This window comes from Microtus oregoni, unplaced genomic scaffold (genome assembly GCF_018167655.1).
Source record: "Microtus oregoni isolate MIOR12 unplaced genomic scaffold, Mior012 000033F_ref0000390, whole genome shotgun sequence".
Lineage (NCBI taxonomy): Eukaryota > Metazoa > Chordata > Mammalia > Rodentia > Cricetidae > Microtus > Microtus oregoni.
Window position 1 is genome coordinate 16313706 of NW_024543092.1, and position 18618 is coordinate 16332323.

Consider the following 18618-nt stretch of genomic DNA (forward strand, 5'->3'; position numbering starts at 1 on the left):
CACCCTGGAGCCCTCCAGTTGGGCAGATATTGACTTGTATATGCTAGTCATTGTGTTAGTTTTCCATTACTATGATCAAAGACAGGGCCAAAGCACCTTCAGGGAGAACTTATCTGGGCTCACCACTCAGGTTGTCTGTCATGATCAGAGAGTTCAGGCAGCAGGAGCCTGGAGCAGCTGGTCCCATTGCACCTATAGAGAAAGAGAGAGTAATGAGCCCTGGTGCTCAGCTCACTGTCTGCCCTCTCCATCTCAGCACAGGGAATGCCACTCACAGTGGGCATGTCTTTCTACCTCAGGGAAGAGAGAAGAAAGAATAGAGAAGAGAAAGAGGAAGAGAGGGAGATTAGCCATCATGGCCCTGTAATAGTCCCAAGTAAATTGTTAAAGAGCTAGGGCTCCTAATGATTGAAAGCATGGAGGAATTTGGAGGGGGCAGATTTAGCCATAACCTGCAAAGTGGGCTTTTGGAGATATATGGTTACACATCTCTTTGCTAGAAAATAGTAATTCATAATGCACCGAGGGTTAGACTCTGTGGGTTTTCTTACAATGTAACATAAAATGCATAGCCCCTAGCTTTAGCCCTTGCCTGAAGTAAGGCTCAGCCTCTCCTCTCGTTGCTACAGCCACTGAGGCCTCAGATGAAGTCTCAGTACCAGAAACTAGAGAGCCCAGAATAAGGTTATCATCAGCCAGGGACTAACAGCCTCAGACCCTACTTCCTCCCACACTTGAAGGTCCTTCCGTCTCTACTAACTCCCTGTCTCTCCTGTGTCCCCTCAGAAGGAGGGATTGAGTTCTTAGCTGGTTTGGAGAACAGGGACAGTTGATACTTCCTAGATTCCCAAGAGAATATTTCATTAAAGAATTATTGTTTTCAAAGAATATTTATGTATAGCATGTGGTTATAATTTGATGCCATGAAAGTTTCTCCTTTTGTGCCACGGAAAGTACACATTCCATTGATGGAAGAGGCAAAGACAGAGCCCAAAAGTGGTGGAAAACTTCTGTTGGAGAAGTTTTCCCGAACTGTCTAGAATAAACACTCTTAAGATTTCACCCCTGAGCATGTAGGCACTACCAGAGCATTTAAAACCTTTGTTTCCATAGCTCTAAACAGTATTGTCTTGTCTCTGGTGTGTTTGGTAGACCTCTGCATTTTTACCATCTGTCTGTCTGTCCGTCCGTCCGTCCGTCCGTCCATCCATCCATCCATCCATCCATCCACATACCTATCTATCTATCTATTGCAAATACAACTAGAAGTAATGGCCTTGTGTCAGCCACAGTGACGTCTTCTTGGGCAATTGTCTCTAAAAATGTCAAAGACCATCCCCAGAGCCAAGTGGCTCTATTGGACATCGTCCCTTTACAGACTGAAACACCTCACAATGCAGCAGCATGTGGCCAAGATTAACAGGCACTTATCAATAGGAGAGGCTTCCTACCTTCTCTCCTCCATTGTCTTGTTCTGTAGTTCTCCTCTTCCTTCTCCAGTGTTTGGACCAAGGAATGCAGCGGTCAGTTGACTCACTGTACCCTTCGGGATGGCATCCTCTCCCAAACATTCCATCAGGATGGCCAGGCCAGCCCTCAGTGCCTGAATCCCTCTCCATGAACTCCAGTTAAAGATGCTGCCGAAGTCTCTTCCCCACCACACGTCCCATAAAGTTATTTCCATCGTTCCCCTAGAATGAATGTTTGTTATTCTTCCCTTTGCCCCACCCCTATTTAAAAATTAACCACGTCATAATTTCAGCTCAGCAGGCCTCAGGATTCCTTCTATTCTGCTGGCAGTTGATAGCTGCCTGGGGGAGGAATAATTCTGCCTTGGGGTCGTGACCTTGGCAGGCTGCCTGTGCTCTAGTGGGTGGCCCCACACCCACGAACATATGCCAGCATTAATTGGACTTGTTGGACTATTTTTAAAAAAAGAAAGAAAAGAGAACACAAAGTTGGAAAGGAAATATTGTCTGGGGGGCATGAAGGGAATTGGAGGGGAAACAAGTGGGTAAGATCATTTATTTCATTGTATGCATATATGACATTTTCAGTGAGTGATTTTTTTACAAACCAAACTAGAAAGATCCCAGAAGTATTGACTTAAGAGAAAATTCACAGAAGGAAATGAATGTTATGCAAATTTAACAGAAGCAATGGCCCGAGAGACTCGGTTAATTGAAAACTAAGTGGTGGTGGTATTTTCAGATCACCCCTCATGAATTCAAAGACTTCGAGAAAAGATATGGCGTTGCACTTGCTAGGACTGAGTTAAAACACTCAGACTCCCAGGGTTCCCTGGTGCCCCAGACCTGTGCTGTCTGAGGTACTTCATGCCCTACCTGATAGGAGCGAGCGTGAGAGCAGAATTTAATAAGGCTCTAAACTGGCTTCTTCCGTAAGGGGGACTTTCTGCATCCCTGCCCTCTCCTGATAGGGAGAAAATTACTCCTTGGGTAATTTCTGGGGTAATAATTCCAGGAGGGGAAGGAAACTCATTTTATTTTCCCCCACAAGTCAGCTTTTGCTCTAATGCGAAAGTCCCCACTGCTGATATTTGAGTAAAACTTGTTAGCACTGCCTTTGTCTGGCATGATTTTTTTATTTTTGTGGAAGAATGTTTTGCCTGTATGCATATATGAATGCCATGTGTATGCCTGGTGCCCACAGGGGATCTCTGGATTTGGATTCCCAGAACTGGAGTTATAGACAGTTGTGAGCTGCAACGTGGGTGCTGGGAACCAAATCTGAGTCCTCTGCAAGAGCAGCCAGTGCTCTTTACTGCTGAGCTGTTTCTCCAGTCCCATTAATATGCTTTGAGACAACAGGGTCAGTCTCTACCACTCAGAGTTCAGCGCAGTTTGTGGGGACTCTGAGAACCTAATTGCCATTACATAGGAACGGGGAGCTTCTTATTTTGTTATTCATCAAAAGAAGGCATGGAGCTGAGCCAAGGAAAGTGCCCTTGATCTTGGCTGAGAAGGTGGTACTCCCTCTTTACACTAAACCAAAGTAGCTGGTTATCCTGAGTGGCTTCACATCCAGGGTTTCCCTAGAAGGACAAAAAAAAAAAAAAACCAGAATATAATAAGGCCCTTTCCTTTGTACTCTGTACCCATCCTCTTAGGTACAGAGCCCCCTCCCTCAAATTCCTCATTGTCCACCCTGTGTATCTGTGTTCTGTGTGATGCTGGACAGACGTCAGGGCTAGCGCATTTGGCTATTTTTTTTGCCATCGTTAAGAAACATGTTGCCTGTGACATCTGGGTTTCTTTCTCTCCAGCCTTGCCAGACTCACACGTACACACCTATACTTACATGAACACACACACACACACACACACACACACATACACAGAGGGAGGGAGGGAGGGAGGGAGGGAGGGAGAGAGAGAGAGAAGAGAGATCGCCATAATGTCTTTTTAAATTATGGAGTCTCTACTGATGCATACAGCATTGGTTTGAAAAACAGTGGTTGAACTGGCTGTCCTCAAAACTCCCACTCACCTGTAATGAATGTGTGATGATGCACTTGCTAAAAATAAACCCCCCAATTCCTCATCAATCTCAGGGAACTGCTGTAAAGGGAAGGAAGTACAGAGAGAGTCCTTTTTCCCCTTAGCCAGAAGGCAGAAAGGGTCCCCCCACCCCCAGGCATATGACTTAAATGTGGCATTTGGGTCTGAGAGCTCTGGGGAGAGGACCAAGCCACCAGTAGAAGCTGTGTGTGCCTTGCTTCTCCCCTTGCCTTGGCTGCCTGGTAACGATACCCTTGTGATGCCATTCACCACCCACACTAGGGGCCAAGCACTTCAGATGGACTCAACATTTTCCACTAGGTTTAGCTTAGCTGAGGTGGCAGAGCGCCTGCCTGGTAGCAGGGGTGTGAGGCACTGAGTCCACACTGGCTCACAGCTGTCATGAGCCTGGATCCGGGACTCTATCCTTACCGGGGATAAATTCTTATTCTGGTTATGGGCCTGCCTTTCCTGAGTATAATGCTTCTGCCAAAATTACTGTCCATGCAGAATGTTTATCTACAATCATGATATTCCACACAGCATTGCCTCTGACCAAAAAACTCGCTTCACAGGCAGAGTAGGCCCAGGCTCGTTTAATCCACTGGTCTTACCATGTTTCCCATCACCCTGAAGCAGCTAGCCTGAATGGTAGAATGATCTTTTGAAGACACCACTATAGGTCGGGCCAATTAGGAAGTACTTGAGTTCTGTTCCTTCTGAGAACCCTAACACTGTCTTAGTGTGGTGGTTTGAAAGAAAATGGACTCCAAAGGGAGTGGTATTACTAGGAGGTGTGGCCTTGTCAGAGGAAGTCTGTCACTGTAGGGACAGCCTTTGAGGTCTCTTTTGCTCAAGCTTCCCTCAGTGACACTCAGTCTACTTCCTGTTACCTTCTGATCAAGATGTAGCCAGTACCATGTCTGACTGTATGCTGCCATGCTTCCCACCATGATGATAATAGACTGAACCTCTGAAACTATAAGCTAGCTACCCCAATTAAGTATTTTCCTTATAAGAGTAGCTGTGGTCATAGCATCTCTTCACAGTAATAAAAACCCTAACTAAGATAGAAGTTGGTACTGGAAATGGGGTACTGCTGTGGTGGTCCTGACCATGCTTTTGTTTGAAGGAATTTGGACTTTGAGACTTTGGGTTAAGAAAGCAGTGGAATGCTATAAGCACTTCTTGATGGGTCACATTAGTAGGAGCATGGAAGACAGTGGTGCTGATAATGATTTGAACTGTCCAGGGCTGGATCAAGAGATTTCAGAGGAGAAGAATTTTGTTATGTTGCCTAGAAATCATTCTTGTAATATTTTGGCAAAGAATGTGGCTACTTTTTGCCCTTGTCTGAAGAGTTGCCTTAGACTAAATTGAAGAGTTTGGATCAATTCCCTCTGCAGAGGAAATCTCAAAATAGTCTAGTATGGACACTGTTGTGTGGTTATTAGTGGTAGTTCTAATGAAAATTTATAATGGAAAGTAGCAAGCTGAGCAAATAAGAGTACAAAATGTACAGATTGAGAAAAGGGGTACCAGAAAGCAGAATAGAGCTAAGTCCTGTGTTCAAGGAGATAAACAGATTAATAAATAGAATTTAAAAAGTGGTGGCCCCAAAGCAAGACTCCACCCAGCTAAGTTTCCAGCATGTGAAAAGGAGTTAAAGAAAAACTTAGAGCCAGGTATGTTGGCTCATGCCTTTAATCCCAGTACTCTGAAGACAGAGAGGCTAACAGATCCCTGGGTTTGAGGACAGTGTGGTCTACAGAGCAAGTTCCAGGACAGCAAAGCTTAGGCAGTAAAGGAAACCATAGAAAACAGAAAGCTGGTGAAGACGTAACTGAACAAGGTGGCCATGTTCCATCCCAGCAAGCAGCAGAACTCGCAGCTTCATCCACATGGTTCTGACTTTAGTTAAGGGTAGAAGAAATGGGTTATGGAATTTGCCTCTGCTACTAAGGAAAGCCGCTGAGGCCAGGCATGTGTCAGTGGTGTCCTTGAATGGAGGCCTAGAGAGGCCATTGCATGAAGCTGTGATGTTAAAGTCTGGATTGCCTTGGAGACACCAAGATGTTGGAGGTGCCAGAGCCATGGGATACTGCCAAGGAGAGCTGCTAACAGGGAGTAAAATCAGGCCAAGAGAAAGAAGTGTGTCACAGTCGATGAAGAGTTACATACATATATGAACCAAGCAGAGGAAATTCCTTATTGCCCCCAAGCACTTTCTGGGAGGACTGATAATAAGAAAGCTAGGGCAGATGGCATGCCATGCAGGGACAAGCATTATGAGGGAAAAGAAAACCTAAATGGGACCCAGGTGCGAGGATGTGCCAGTCGGGGCAAGGCTTGATTTTAGGTTTCACAGTTGTATGCAGTGACAGAGTGGATGCTGTTGAAGGTAACATTGGAGGAAAAGGCTTGGAGGAGATTCATAGTTATCTGGGGAAAGGAATAAGTAGGCAGGAATGGATGCCCCGAGAAAAGGCAGGCCTGCTACTCCTCAAAATCCCAGAGGAGTAATACAGAACAAGTGGGTAAAGGGGTGGAGGCGAGGATTCAGTCAATGGGATGACAGGAGTCAGCTGACTGTGTGGCCTCTGAGAGTCCCTGAATTGAGTTGAGTTCTGAGCAATGCCATCTCATGGTGGTCCTCCTGGGCAGAACTTACAGCAGGAGGATTCAGACCCTGATTCCACTTGGGCGGGAAGACTGAAAAGCGTCTGATTCCAAATGTAAAATGGTGTGAGAATATTCTATTTCAAACACACACACAACATTCATACATGACTTTTAAACTGTTATCTCAGCAAGTATAAAATAGCTCTTTCGATCAGTATGAAGTAAAACCCCCAAGTGATAACCATATTGTCACATTGTCCCTAGATGAATGTCTTAAAGCATGAGAAGTCTCGGGTTCCATGATCTACACAATCCGAGCAAGACTTGAGCCCCTACAGAGCTGCCAAAATGGAAGTGGGGGAGGTACGATTTTAAACATCAGACAGGGTTAGAAGCAACCAAGCTTAGAATTTAGTCTAGAGCAGGAAAAGAATTCCAAAGGTTTACCTCGGCCATGCAGTGCCCTGCATGGGAAGGTCTCCCTGGCACACAACACTGGGCTATTACCATGCTGCCAATTCCTGGTGCTGCCAGGGCACGCTGAGAGTAAAGCAGAAGAGGTGGTATCCTCAACTAGTTTACACCCTTGTGATCGGAAAAGACAATGCAGTCCTTTGGTTCCGAAGATCTACGGTGTGTGGATGCCATGCCTAAGCAACCCTGTTATACCATTAACGGGTCAATTTAGAACACACACACACACTCACACACATGCGCTTTTGAGTTGAGCAGATGGCTCAGTGGTTAAAGCACTCACTATGGAAGTGAGAGGTTCAGAGTTCAGATCCCAAGCACCTAGATAAATGTTGGATGGACCTAGTGGCCTGCCTGTAATTCTGACTTCCGAAGGCAGGGGTCAGGAATTCCCCCCTCACAAGCTGGCTAGTGAGACTAGGCATATAAATTTAGCCTTATCAGCCACATCAGGAAACCCTAGGTTAGAGAGACCCCAACTCAATGAATAAGGTAAAAGAGTGAACCAAGATTATCCCAAAAATCAACCTTGAGCTCCATATGCATGAGCACACACATGCACCCCACCATACACACACACAACCATGCCTGTACCTACATGCACACCACACACAGATGAGGAAAAATATGTTTCATTCCTGTGATTCACATACTACCCAGAAGCTTCTGGGTTCTTTTACTTAAATGTAAGTAAAATTGATTGACCAAAACATTTACATACTGCAGTTTTCCCTAACAAGCCCTTGCCATTCTTAATATCTGATGCGTAAATCGAGTTACACAAACTATGAGCCTATGCTTCGAAGACCTGGGTTTGCTGTCTAAAAGAGGTCTTTCTGGGTGTTTGGGAGGCCCCAGGTGAGGAATAATGACCCTTTTCCAGGATACTGGGAAGATTTGCAGATACCTGGTGGGAAGAGAACCTCCCTGTTTCCCACTGGCTAACACTGAGTATCAGGGTGGAGCTGCCTCCCTCTAGGAGCTGCACAGAAAGGCAATGTGAGCTGTGCTTGAGTTGTCCCCTTTTAACTCCATCTCTCTGGTGGTTGGTAATTTCCTCTTCTTGGTAAGGGGACCTCCTCCTTTCCCCTTTCCTTAGCCTGAAAGTGACAGTTATCAGGAAAGGATGCCAGAGGAGGCTGTGGTAAGGAGTGGTGAAATCTGTGGTAAAGATGGCGAAGACTGTGGTGAGGATGGTGAAGACTGTGGTGAGGATGGTGAAGACTGTGGTAAAGACGATGAAGACTGTGGTGAGGATGGTGAAGACTGTGGTGAGGATGGTGAAGACTGTGGTAAAGACGATGAAGACTGTGGTGAGGATGGTGAAGACTGTGGTAAAGACGATGAAGACTGTGGTGAGGATGGTGAAGACTGTGGTGAGGATGGTGAAGACTGTGGTGAGGATGGTGAAGACTGTGGTGAGGATGGTGAAGACTGTGGTAAAGACGATGAAGACTGTGGTGAGGATGGTGAAGACTGTGGTAAAGACGATGAAGACTGTGGTGAGGATGGTGAAGACTGTGGTGAGGATGGTGAAGACTGTGGTGAGGATGGTGAAGACTGTGGTAAAGACGATGAAGACTGTGGTGAGGATGGTGAAGACTGTGGTGAGGATGGTGAAGACTGTGGTAAAGACGATGAAGACTGTGGTGAGGATGGTGAAGACTGTGGTGAGGATGGTGAAGACTGTGGTAAAGACGATGAAGACTGTGGTGAGGATGGTGAAGACTGTGGTGAGGATGGTGAAGACTGTGGTGAGGATGGTGAAGACTGTGGTGAGGATGGTGAAGGCTGTGGGGAGGATGGTGAAGACTGTGGTGAGGATGGTGAAGACTGTGGTGAGGATGGTGAAGACTGTGGTGAGGATGGTGAAGACTGTGGTAAAGACGATGAAGACTGTGGTGAGGATGGTGAAGACTGTGGTGAGGATGGTGAAGACTGTGGTGAGGATGGTGAAGACTGTGGTAAAGATGGTGAAGACTGTGGTGAGGATGGTGAAGACTGTGGTAAAGACGATGAAGACTGTGGTGAGGATGGTGAAGACCGTGGTAAAGACGATGAAGACTCTGGGGAGGATGGTGAAGACTGTGGTGAGGATGGTGAAGACTGTGGTAAAGACGATGAAGACTGTGGTGAGGATGGTGAAGACTGTGGTAAAGACGATGAAGACTGTGGGGAGGATGGTGAAGACCGTGGTAAAGACGATGAAGACTGTGGGGAGGATGGTGAAGACCGTGGTAAAGACGATGAAGACTGTGGTGAGGATGGTGAAGACTGTGGTAAAGACGATGAAGACTGTGGGGAGGATGGTGAAGACCGTGGTAAAGACGATGAAGACCGTGGTGAGGATGGTGAAGACTGTGGGGAGGATGGTGAAGACTGTGTGAGGATGGTGAAGACTGTGTGAGGATGGTAAAGACTGTGTGAGGATGGTGAAGACTGTGGTGAGGATGGTGAAGACTGTGGTGAGGATGGTGAAGACTGTGGTAAAGACTGGTACACTTTGGTAAGGTTGGCGAGTCCCTGTGTAGCCTACACAAAGATGCACGTGGTTCATCACCACTCATGAGAATAGACTGTCTCAACCTGCCTCTCAGAGAAATGTGTGAGCTTCATGAAACTCTCTACTGGGGCCTCAGGAAGATCTCGGTTGGTAAAGTGCTTGCTCACAATCCTGAGGACCCGAGTTCAGATCTCCAGTATCCTAAGAAAATCCTGCCACTCTATGCATGTTTCTTACCCTGCTTTAGGGTGTAACAGCGGCAAGAGGGTTCCTGAGGTTCCCTGGCCAGTCAATCTCGTCAATCAGTGAGCTTCAAATTCACTGAAAGACTGTCTCAAGAAGGAAGATGGTGAGCCACTGGGGAAGACACACTGTCAACCTCTGGTTTCCTCATATACATACACACACGTGCACAGACATGCATGTACACATCATGTACATATACACACATGCATAAACATGCATATACATACAAACCTACATACACAGAGAAATACACTACACTATACTACACACACACATACACACATGTTCTAAAACAGATTCTAAAACAGATTGGATGTTAGTTCTGAATCTACTTTTCTCTATTTGTCTCGCAGTAATGTGTCTATCTTTGCTCGATGGTGGTGGATGCATCTCTAAGAACTGTGATTAAACCACAAAGCTAGCAGCGCTCATATCCCTGCCTGTGAGGTGGAAATGCGTACATTTGTTTCACAGTGACTCATATGAAAAGGAGAAAAGATCATTTTTATTACATCCCTTGCAACCTGCTTCCCCACCGTGCCGCTGCGCCGCTATTATTACAGGCGTGTGAGCCATTGGCTCATATTATTGCATTTCATGGTCGTTTGCCTTATTCTATAACCACTTATTATTGAAATGCATCACGATCGAAGAGCTGAGATTTGAAACAATAAGTTACTCTGGTTTTTAAAACATGGAAGCCCACTTGAGTCTAGAAGCAGTGAAGCAAGGCCACTTTCTCTTCCTGCATAATAATAAACACACACCCGCTTTTCTATGCCCAAATGGCAGTTGTTCTTATGCCAGTGTTTTTTCTACACAGAACTAAAGCAGAACTATCATGTGAAGGCCATTTCTTGTTAGTTAGGAGTCATAAACTCTTATTAAAGGAATGTTTTGTATGTGTATCTGCAGACAAAATATTAAGAGGTGAATTGTTTTGATATGGAAAATATTCTTTGTCACATGGTTGTAATATTTATGCTCTGTCTTTTTAATGTTGTCATGCTTTGTTTTGTCTCTCTTAAGCAAAGTCAGTCCTTTAAAGACTTGTGGTGGGAAAAAAGGAACCTCACTGCTCAATACTGAAATCCAGATTTTGTGCTTGAAATATTGAAGAAACTAGTCTCAAGGCTTTTGTCCAAGGAATTGTCTTTATGTCAAATTCAATCCCAATTGAGTCAACCTATAAACAAAAATGTAAGATCAATAATTCTAGCATGTTAGTAGCCAGTGACAAAAATAATTTTACACCTGGCTATAAAGAGAATCTTTTTATCTCTGTGGGTATGATGGATATGTGTATGTATATGAGGACAGGTACTCTACATAGAATCATTTCATCTGTGTGTGTGTATATATGATGTGTATCTGAATGCCAGCATGTGCCTGCCATCCTTGGTGTGCATGTGGAGGTCAAAGGACAATCTCAAATGTTGTTCCTCATCTTCTACTTTGTTGGGAATAGGGTCCTTAGCATATGTTAGCAGTGCTGGCCTGTGAACTTCAGGGATGGGGTTCCTTCTATCTCTAGTACCTTAGGATCGCTGGGATTATAGCTATGTGCTGCCGCTCTATTTAATTTGGGGAGATCCAACCTCTCTGGTCCTCACATACAGGAGCTGTCTCCCCAGCCCTTGGCTATGTACTTTAAATCACAAAAGTCCTCTGATTTCATGGTCTCCGATCATATGACACCCAAGAGATGATTCCAATTTTCATGTATACTTATCAAAACACACACCAATATTTTCCCTGACTGGTATTAATATTTTGCTATTAGAACTAAAAGGGACCTTAAGATACTTTCGCAATACTACCCTCTCCCACCTGTTCCGGTGTCCTTTCTTCCCCCGCAGTGTGCACAGTGACACTTTGTGCACAGGTATGTAATCTTCCTGTCCAGAGTCAGACAGCGCATGCTGCTGTACATGACAGGAGGGGTATGCTGTACTGTAGCGGCTTCTCAGCATCTGTAGCATTTGTTTTGTCTGGTGCCAAATTAGCTAATTTCTTTTATGCTCCAAAAAAATGCACACTTTCCGAGTCTTATTCCCTCCCTCCTGTCACTTTCCAATTGAGCCTTATGAAGACGAAGATGTCTGTCTCCTGTTCTCTGTGCTGCCCTAGGCTGTATGTAGGTCACAATTCCGGAGACAGAAATAGGACTCCGTTTGGTGTTTGTGTCTCTGGCAGCTGTATCATCATCTTGTATCAAATCCAGGCCCTCGGGGGCGGAGTCTTCGCATCACAGATGGTGCTCAGTGCTGGAGCTCAGGGCACTGTTGCTCAGAATGTGAAGGAGCCTGTTTGTTTCCAAGTGGTCCGAGCTTGGACGGAGAATCTCTATGATGCTCATAGTTCTTTAGTTGCTGAATCAGTGCTGCCAGTGGCTGTGAGTTGGCAAGCTGCCCACCCAGTCTCCTTCCTCCTGGCAATCTATACTCACAGTCGCAGTCAAAGGCAGAGTATGCTACTGCTTGTCATCACCAGGACTATTGATGCTCTCGGCTTCTTCTGAACTTCAGTTTGAAGTTGTCTCTCTAGCACAGATGCCATTGTCTAGAGGTGTGAATCCTGCAGCATTGATAAAGGAGGATTCAGCACTGTCCTTGGTCACATAGAGGCTGGTGGAAGAGGACAGCTGTCACCAAGCACCCACTATTTCATAACACTTTATTGACATAAAGAGCGCATCTCCTACTATCAGAGCACAGAGGATCCCAAAGAGCCTGGCAAATTTGTGCAGAATGTGACACATAGTAGTTCAGTGAGCTATGGGATAGTTTCTCCTTATCTCCAAGGAAGCCCAACAGAAGGGCAGCTCCTCAGCTTCCACGTGAAAGGACTTACAGACCTCAACAAACTGGAGGGCAAGAATAGTTGCAATAAAAATAATAACACATATCCATTTTTTTTACCTAAATTCACCTATAAATATTCATACCATTTTATCTCCCTCTGCCATACTTTTTCTAAACTATTTGAAAGAAGACTGCAGCCGGGCGGTGGTGGCGCACGCCTTTAATCCCAGCACTCGGGAGGCAGAGGCAGGCGGATCTCTGGGAGTTTGAGGCCAGCCTGATCTACAAGAGCTAGTTCCGGGACAGGCACCAAAGCTATAGAGAAACCTTGTCTCGAAAAACCAAAAAAAAAAAAAGAAAGAAAGAAAGAAGGAAGACTGCATACCTCATGGTACTTTGTCCCTAAATTCTGGATTATGCATTTCCTAAGAATAGGGCCCTCTCACATCACAGACACATGCCAACAACATCAGTGAGTTTATCGCTGGTAGTCTTTGGTTGAGTTTAACATGGGTGGCTTATTTCTGGTGGCCACATACTGGCACATTTTCAAGGTGTAACATGACAGAGGTTGCTTTTTAAATGGCAATAAGAGAGACAAAGCTAACATCTGCTTGATATGACACATGCTTTTAATGAGCTCCAAAATCAGAGTCCCTGTCTGATTACTCCCAAGCTGATGTCACAGTTCAAGGTCTGGACTTGAAGTGATTGAATTTAGGTGCCCCATGGAAACGCTAAACATGCCCATTGTGGTGGCTGACTTGACACAGTAGATTGGGAAGAGACTCTCGGTTGGAAGAGAGACATTGTCTAGATTAAGTTGACTGTGAGCATGCCTGTTGCCTATGAGGAATTTATTAATTGGATTAATTAAAGTGGGAAAGCTCACTCTAAATGTGGGCATCTTTCCTATAAGCATCTTACATTAATTTTCTGCTGTCTGCTCTTAACTATGAATGTAGCAAGACTAATTGTTTCAAGTTCCTGCCACCTACATGTCCCCATCAGGATTGACTGCAACTTGTAATTATGAGCCACATAAACCCTTTCTCCTTTAGGCTGCTTTGGTCAGGGTGTTTTATCACGGCAACAGGAAACAAAGTGGAGACACCCCCAAAAAGTATTATCTGCCACACCCTCTCACACATATGGGGCCTTGACAGATGTTTTGGGTTCTGAGTCTGATATAGCACTGAGATTTTGATGATTGTTTTATATTAAGTCTCTAATGGGGGAAACAGTCATTTCTGAAAAGACTTCTCAATTCTCTTCATGTCTCAAGTTGAAATAGAAAATCTATGTTAGAACCCAGAACCCAGGCCCACACAGTGGAAGGCCATTTCAGTAGATCTACATGACTGAGGTACAAGGGGAAAAACCCTTTCTGCAGGCTCAGAGTGTAAGAGAACAGCTAATGGCTTGGTTATGGAGTCCCTAGTTTCTTAAGCATTTAACCTGAAGCTTTTCAGTGCTTACTATTACAAAATCAAATGTTGTGGAAAAGGTGAAAGTCCACTAAAGAGGTTAATTGTGTCAGTTTTTGCCTAAAGCCTCTGGAGAGAAGCACAGACTCCCTTCCCACACAGCAAGACCCACAGAATTGAAGGGGCATTTCTGTGATGTGTGACTACTTTTCCAAAGAGGTCTGTTAGTCAAGTTCATGAAGTTATTACAGAATGCCCCAGACGGAATGATTTCCAAAGAGCACAGATTCATCTCTGACAGTTTTGGAGGCTGGGAAACCCAAGATCAAGGGACCTCCTTCTAGTAAGCCTGCATCTCCCCTTGGCAGAAGATGAGAGGTGAGATAAAAAAAAAGGGGGGGGGCATCAAAAGACGGCTGTCTTAGTTAGGGTTTCTCTTGCTGTGAAGAGACACTGTGACCATGGCGACTCTTATAAAGGAAAACACTTAATTGGGGTGACTTGCTTACGGTTCAGAGGTTCAGTCCATTATCATCATGGTGGGAAGCCAGGTAGCAGGCAGGCAGACACTGTGCTAGGAAGGGAGCTGAGAGTTCTACATCCCATTACTGGCAACAGGGAGTGGTCTGCTCACTGGGCGTGGCTTGAGCATATATGAGATCTTAAAGCCCACCCCCACAGTGACACACTTCCTCCAACAAGGCCACACCTCCTAATTGCCCCTGCCTCCCGCCCCCCACTCCTGGTTTGGGAGCCATTTTCTTTCTTTCTTTCTTTCTTTCTTTTTTTTTTTTTTTGATTTTTTTTTTAGCCATTTTCTTTCAAACTGCCACAAGGGCTTTGCTCAGTTTTACAAAAAACACACTCTTGAAGTGCTGAGCCTCTGCTGGCAATGTCACAGTTGGTAGGAGCAGCGTACTTGGGGCTTGTTTCTTAAAACCCTCAAGTCTTGGGATAGAACCCATACAGGGGGTTCTGAGGTTAATGTTTCTTAGGTTTTTTTTTTTCCCCTGAGCAAGGTCCTCTGTCTCTTCCCACTCTCCAAGTCACCTCACTTTCTACGAGTCTCTCTGGGGATGTTCATAGCTGTTCAGACGTCCTGGAGCTCGTACCAGATTAGCAATGACCTGGTTGGGTTTTGTTTCTTTTTTTTTTTTTTTCTATTCCTGTGAAGACACAGCAACCAACAACCCAGCGGGAGTGTGATGAAGCACTGTTTTGTGGTGTGGGTTTTTCTTTGCTCTGGCCCTGTAGCAGAGTTGGTGGGCGTGGTCATGGAGGCCCTGGAAATGCTCTGGTGTTGTGTCTAGTCAGGTGACTTCCCTAGAGACAGTCCACAGGGCCAGCAGGGAATCTGTCCCCGCTACTGACATCTGGGACCATCCCACCGCCTTCTGGAAGGCACGGGGAGTCTCCGGGCTTCTTCATGGCAGAAGATTCTGAAAGGCCTTCGCTCCTTCAGCAAAGGGGTTCCTGTCATGTGGTCCTTGAGAGCCAATCTTAGCAGTATCCCTGCTGGGCATCCCACCAGAAGCCTGTACACAGTAGGGTTCTGGTACCCAAATGATGGGAGCCACACCCCTACCCACCTCCCACATCTGAGCAGAGTTCACCTCCTTCTTGTCTGTTCTTTACTTGAACAGCCAGGACTTCTGCTTCTGAGGACAAGCTGGGAGTGCCTCCCCGCAGCGCTACAGAGACACTGTGATCCCACGGTGCCATGTGTGTTCTCCCACACCCACGACAACACTTAATGTGGCCACAAGAGACTACTGATAGCCATGGCAGACCTCATCCTTCACTAAGTTCCAGGCAGCTCTTTGCTCTATGTCTCATCACCCTGCGGTATCAAGACACCATGACAACAGGCCAAGGGCCCAGTGCTTGAACCTGCCCAACCCCACCACACCACAGTATAAGATCAAGGGTGAGGTGCCAGGTCCCAGCACAAACTTTAGTCTGCCAAAGTCCCTTTTCTTCTACCCCCACAGTCTCTGTGGCATAATTCCTCTGTCCACCAACAGTGAACAGGATTCTGTCGCATTAAGGGCGGGTAGTGAAAAGCATCTGATATTGCTCCAACTACTTGGAATTGCTAAAACGGGAGGATATCTTTAGTCCAGGGTACAAAGTCCAGGTTGGGGAGCCAGGGAAGACCCATCTCTTAAAAATAAACAGAACAAAAATAACAAGAACTGGACCACACTCGTGAATTGATGGCTCCAGGTGCTTCCTGGGAAAGCATGGGGTTAGTGTGGCTCAGCCAGTGAGTCTTCTCCCTGGCTTTTCAGAAACTCAGCTGTAGGTCCATGTCTATGGCGTATCACCCTCCTCTGGACAAACTGGCCCCCACAGTCTTGACAAATGATTCCTTGGTGTTTGCAAGCAGTGTTAAGCTGGCGGAAAGTTCCCGAGTGGTTTGGCCCAGGTGGGTCAGACTGAGGTGTCTACGTTGACATTATCATCTGTGTTTCCAGAGATGGGTGGGGACTTTGGGCTGATAAGTGTTTACAATGCAAAGGGCTCGTGTGTATTTATTCAAGCTACAGGCGTTCTAGATCGATTGTACAAGCAGGATTGTTTTCTCTTCTACCAGTGTCTCTCTTGTGGAGCTTGGCCTGCCCTGATCAGTGGAGGGGGTGGGGTTGTCACCGAGCACACTGCAACCACCCCAAATCTAATTGTTTTGTTTTATTTTTTGAGACGGGTTTTTCTTTGTAGCCCTAGATGTCCTGGAACTCACTCTGTAGACTAGGCTGGCCTTGAACCCACAGAGATCCACCTGCTTCTGCCTCCCAAGTGCTGGGATTAAAGGCGCGCATCAGTACTGCCCAGTCTAAATTTTCATTTTTAAAATTTAAAATTTAAATTCATCTCTTGTGTGGGTGTACGTGGGTGTGCACATGCCACAATCTCACAAGTGGGGGTTAGAGCACATCCTGGGGCTTTGTTCCTCGCTGTCCACTGTTCTTGAGACGAGAGCCTCTTTATTACTTCAGGATGGGATATACCAGGGTAGCTGGCCTCGGAGCTTCTGGGAAGACTCCTGCCTGCCTCAGTCTTCCTTCTCTCCATAGGGTTTCTGGGATTACAGACATATGCTATTTCATGGACTCTGGGGATCCAGGCTCAGGCTCTCACAATCGCTAGACAAGTGCTTTACACTGAGCCACATTCCCCAACCCAGATGGGTTTTAACAGAAATCAGTCTCACTCAGCTAAGTGATGATTTTGCTTCTTGGAAGATCCGAACTGTGGCTGTGGATCCTAACACTATAATCCTCTCTCTTCTCTCTCTCTGAAACCTGCTGGCAGCTGTCCATACCTCGCGGTGAACATCACCCCCGCTATCCCCGTGGTCGGCGGTATCCTGTTCTTCTTCGTGATGGGGACTCTGCTTCGGACCAGCTTCAGCGATCCGGGAGTCCTCCCTCGAGCCACTCCTGATGAAGCCGCTGATCTAGAAAGGCAAATAGGTAACGCTGAAGCTCTGTGTTTAGCCTGTGGGTACACCCCTCCAGTGGTGGCTCCAAAGTGGGGGACAGGCGGGGGTGCTCGTGCAGAGGGCAGGGCGCTGGCTGGCATGAAGAGTGACCGGGAATGAAGTGGTCGAGGTAAGACGGGGGGCGCTGCAGAGCTGAGGCAGGGGCCATGGTAGCATGCGAGAAGCCCCCAGTGAGCAAGGTGTGGCTGGCTTACAGAAGTTTCTCTGAAACTCAAGCGTCCAGTTCTGCTCTGGTCTAAAACCTCTTTAGTTGAGGCAGTTTCTCTCCTGTGCTCCCTGCTGGACATGGCAGCTTCCTTAATTTCCATAATAAAAGCTAACAAGGGTATTATTTCTTTCCTCATTGTTGCAACACAGTATCTGGCAAAGGGATTTAAGTAAGAGTGGTTTGTATTGTCTCACTGATTGATGGTACTACATCCCTCATGGTAGGGAAGGCATGCGAATCAGCTGGTCATATTGTATCTGCTCTCGGGGAAACAGAGAGATGCAGACTGGTGTCCCGACTTACTTTCCCCTGTTCATTCGGCTCTGATCCCCAGCCCACAGAAAAGCACCGTACAGAGTTAAATTAATCTACCCTAGAAGCTTCTTTATAGACCAGTGGTTTTCAGCCTGACGGTCGTGACCCATTTGGAGTCAATCAGCCCTTTCACAGGGGTTGCCTTAGACCATTGGGAAACACAGATATTTAGATTATAGTTCATAACAGTAGGAAATTACAGTTGTGAAGTAGCAATGAAAATTATTTTATGTTTGGGGGGGCCACCACAATGTGAGGAACTGTATTAAAGGGTCACAGGTTTAGGAAGGTTGAGAACCACCTTCAGAGACAGTCCCAAAGGCTTGTCTCCTAGCTGGTTCTAGATCCTGTCAAGTTGATGATCAGTATTAAAGCACCATACAAGGCAAAGAACAGCTTAGACTGTCTTATTTATTCAGCCTAGGATCCAGGGTTTCTTTCGCTTGCACACTTCTGCAATATATCCCAGGGGTGTGTACTGAAATGAGTAGCTTGATTTTCCTTAAATATTAAAGCCTGAAGCTAGAGTTTGCAGCCATCTACTTTGGAAATTTAAAACAGATCCCAATGTCTATGGCAACACACTTTAAAATGTGACCCTTTTCTTGACACGCAAATGCTCTCAACCGTGAGTGTGTCTCGTGTAGCTTTGCTGTGACCCACTGGTGAGTCTGATAGGATCACAGTCAGCCCGTGATGACTCAAAGTGAGCGTGCAGAAGAGGCCTGGTAAAGCTGTCCAGCAGGGATCTCTTCCCGGGCTCCCTTCGCAGCCTCTGCTCTAGCTATGGAGATGCCCTTTTGCTATGGCACAGGCAGCTACAGCTGTGGCCAGGGCTAGAGATGCTCTTACATTTACCAAGGACAAAGCAGAGCTCTGTCCCTGTCTCAGCCTCTGCCCCTTCCTCCATCCCTGCTACGCAGAAGGGTGCTGGGAGACCATGGTGCCACCTGCTGTTCTGCAGCAGCCTGCTTTCTGGGGCTGAGGAGACAA

The 18618-nt window shown here is 46.2% G+C and overlaps 1 protein-coding gene across 2 annotated transcripts in view; it reads left to right on the forward strand.

Annotated features, from left to right (window-relative positions):
• Positions 1-18618, forward strand: part of Zdhhc14 (zinc finger DHHC-type palmitoyltransferase 14) — a 250131-nt gene that overhangs the window by 132922 nt on the left and 98591 nt on the right. For both annotated transcript variants that reach the window (XM_041680035.1, XM_041680036.1), the window contains exon 2: positions 16913-17073. In XM_041680035.1, the coding sequence (XP_041535969.1) occupies positions 16913-17073 (161 nt within the window). The remainder of the gene's footprint in view (positions 1-16912; positions 17074-18618) is intronic.